Here is a 2,500-nt window from a genome sequence, read left to right on the forward strand (position 1 = left end):
GAGTGACTGAGAGATGGGCTTTATGAAACGCGCACATTATGTAAGTGATCACTGTATGAATAAAGAGCGATTTAACACTTATATTAACATAAACAAACCTCTTACTTCCCCTTTATGTTATAAGGACAGACAGACAGACAGATAGAGAGAGAGAGAGAGACTACTACCTACTTCACCTTTAATATGAACTGTTGGTGTTTCAGGATGAAGTCTCAGAGAGCGACGTGGATGATTCCTTCAGGACAATGTTCGCCCAGCTGTCAGGAGACGTGAGTGTGTGTGTGTGTGTGTGTGTGTGTGTGTCCCTCTCCCTACCTGTGTGTGTGTGTGTGTGTGTGTGTGTGTGTGTGTGTGTGTGTGTGTCCCTCTCCCTACCTGTGTGTGTGTGTGTGTGTGTCTGTGTGTGTGTGTGTGTGTGTGTGTGTGTGTGTGTGTGTGTGTGTGTGTGTGTGTGTGTGTGTGTGTGTGTGTGTAACATAGTTTAACCTGAATGTGTGTATGTTCAGGACATGGAGATCTCAGTGAGAGAGCTGCAGACCATTCTCAACAGAGTCGTGTCCAAACGTAAGTATCTATCTATCTATCTATCTATCTATCTATCTATCTATCTATCTATCTATCTATCTATCTATCTATCTATCTATCTATCTATCTATCTATCTATCTATCTATCTATCTATCTGTCTATCTGTCTATCTGTCTATCTGTCTATCTGTCTGTCTATCTGTCTGTCTGTCTATCTGTCTGTCTGTCTGTCTGTCTGTCTGTCTGTCTGTCTGTCTGTCTGTCTGTCTGTCTGTCTGTCTGTCTGTCCGTCCGTCCGTCCGTCTGTCTGTCTGTCTATCTATCTATCTATCTATCTATCTATCTATCTATCTATCTACAGACAGACAGACACACAGACACACAGACAGACACACACACACACACAGAGACAGACAGACAGACAGACAGACAGACAGACAGACAGACAGACAGACAGACAGACAGACAGACAGACAGACAGACAGACAGATTCTAACTTCTTCTTCTTTCCCTCCACAGACAGAGACCTGCAGACAGATGGTTTCGGTATGGAGGCCTGTAGATCCATGGTGGCCCTCATGGACGTATCCTTAAACAAAACAAGATTACATTTTTATTTTCAATATTTTATTTATACATTTTCTACAAGCGTCAAAACACGTCTGAGACAATCTGTGTGATGTACAGACAGACAGACAGACAGACAGACAGACAGACAGACAGACAGAGATGTATCGGCCGTGAAGTATGTTAGAAAAAAATGAGAGGGGAAACTTCTTTGTTTTTTTTGTGCATTTTTTTGGGGGGGATTTGTTCTTTAGTAGACGGTGTTGGAGAGACAGAGATGAAATGTGTCAGAGAGGGGAATGACATGCAGAGAACAACCCGGGGCTGGATTCTAACCCGGGTCTGCTGTGAAGAGGACAGACAGACAGACAGACAGACAGACAGACAGACAGACAGACAGACAGACAGACAGACAGACAGTGAACGACCCGGGCTGGATTCTAACCCGGGTCTGCAGTGTAAATCCAGCTGTAGTTGTGTCTGTCAGTCGTGACCTTTGACCTGTGATCAGAAAGACGGCAGCGCTCGGCTGGGACTGGTGGAGTTTCAGATCCTCTGGAACAAAGTCAGGAAGTGGCTGGTGAGAGCAAAGCTTTATACACACACAGACACACATATACACACACACACATACACACACATACACGCAAACACACACACGCACGCACGCACGCATACACACTAAGGCTGTGTTCCAGTCTACGGTAGATAAAAGATTTAGGATGTCCTGATTCTTGTGGCCAGATTTAGGATGGTTAGAAGTACCCGGATGTCCTACTACATGCGGCCAAGATTTTTAGTGTTGAAAACAGCATCCTATTTGGGCGATTCTGACCCACAATCCAGTGCGCACGTGAAGTGACGTCACATCAACGAAGCCTCCATATGAAAACAAACGGGGATGCGATGGATATAAAAGCAAGAGGCAAGATCAAGGAGCCATGTTATGATGAAATAAGAGAGTAAAAGTATGTCCCAATAGTATGCCTACTGCATCCTAACTAGATTCTTGTTATGACCAGATGTAGTATGTAGAATAGAGAAAAGAAAAAGGAACGCAGGGTTAATCTTTATATAGAGTGGATGGCGCCACAGTGTGTCAGCAGATTTCTCACTGCTGATTGGCTGTGAAAGCGTTCTCCACTTTGGACCTTCCGGCTCTCCGTAGCGAAGGCAAACCAGCGGCAACATGTTTGTGACGCAGAAAACTAAATATGAACAAAAACAATATGTGATCAAACCAGAGAGGGAGATTAATATTATTAAACCATTACTTAAAGGTGCAGTGTGTAATATGACATCATCAAGAAAGTTCTACAAAGTTCTAGAATGCAACGCTCCCTGGGTAACCCCACCCCTTTAGAATAATAACAGAAGCTACAGTGGCCTTCAAGGACAAGAACAATTC

The 2,500-nt window shown here is 43.9% G+C and overlaps 1 protein-coding gene across 1 annotated transcript in view; it reads left to right on the forward strand.

Moving 5' to 3' along the window:
* Nucleotides 1-2,500, forward strand: part of LOC307270282 (calpain-1 catalytic subunit-like) — a gene marked incomplete at its 5' end in the record, with an annotated part of 28,968 nt that overhangs the window by 24,250 nt on the left and 2,218 nt on the right. Inside the window, 4 exon segments of the mRNA XM_080054166.1 lie at nucleotides 204-269; nucleotides 507-564; nucleotides 1,045-1,109; nucleotides 1,604-1,672. Of these exon segments, the coding sequence (XP_079910292.1) occupies nucleotides 204-269; nucleotides 507-564; nucleotides 1,045-1,109; nucleotides 1,604-1,672 (258 nt within the window).

This window comes from Ammodytes marinus (assembly GCF_949987685.1).
Source record: "Ammodytes marinus genome assembly, contig: scaffold_35, whole genome shotgun sequence".
NCBI classification, from domain to species: Eukaryota; Metazoa; Chordata; class Actinopteri; order Uranoscopiformes; family Ammodytidae; genus Ammodytes; species Ammodytes marinus.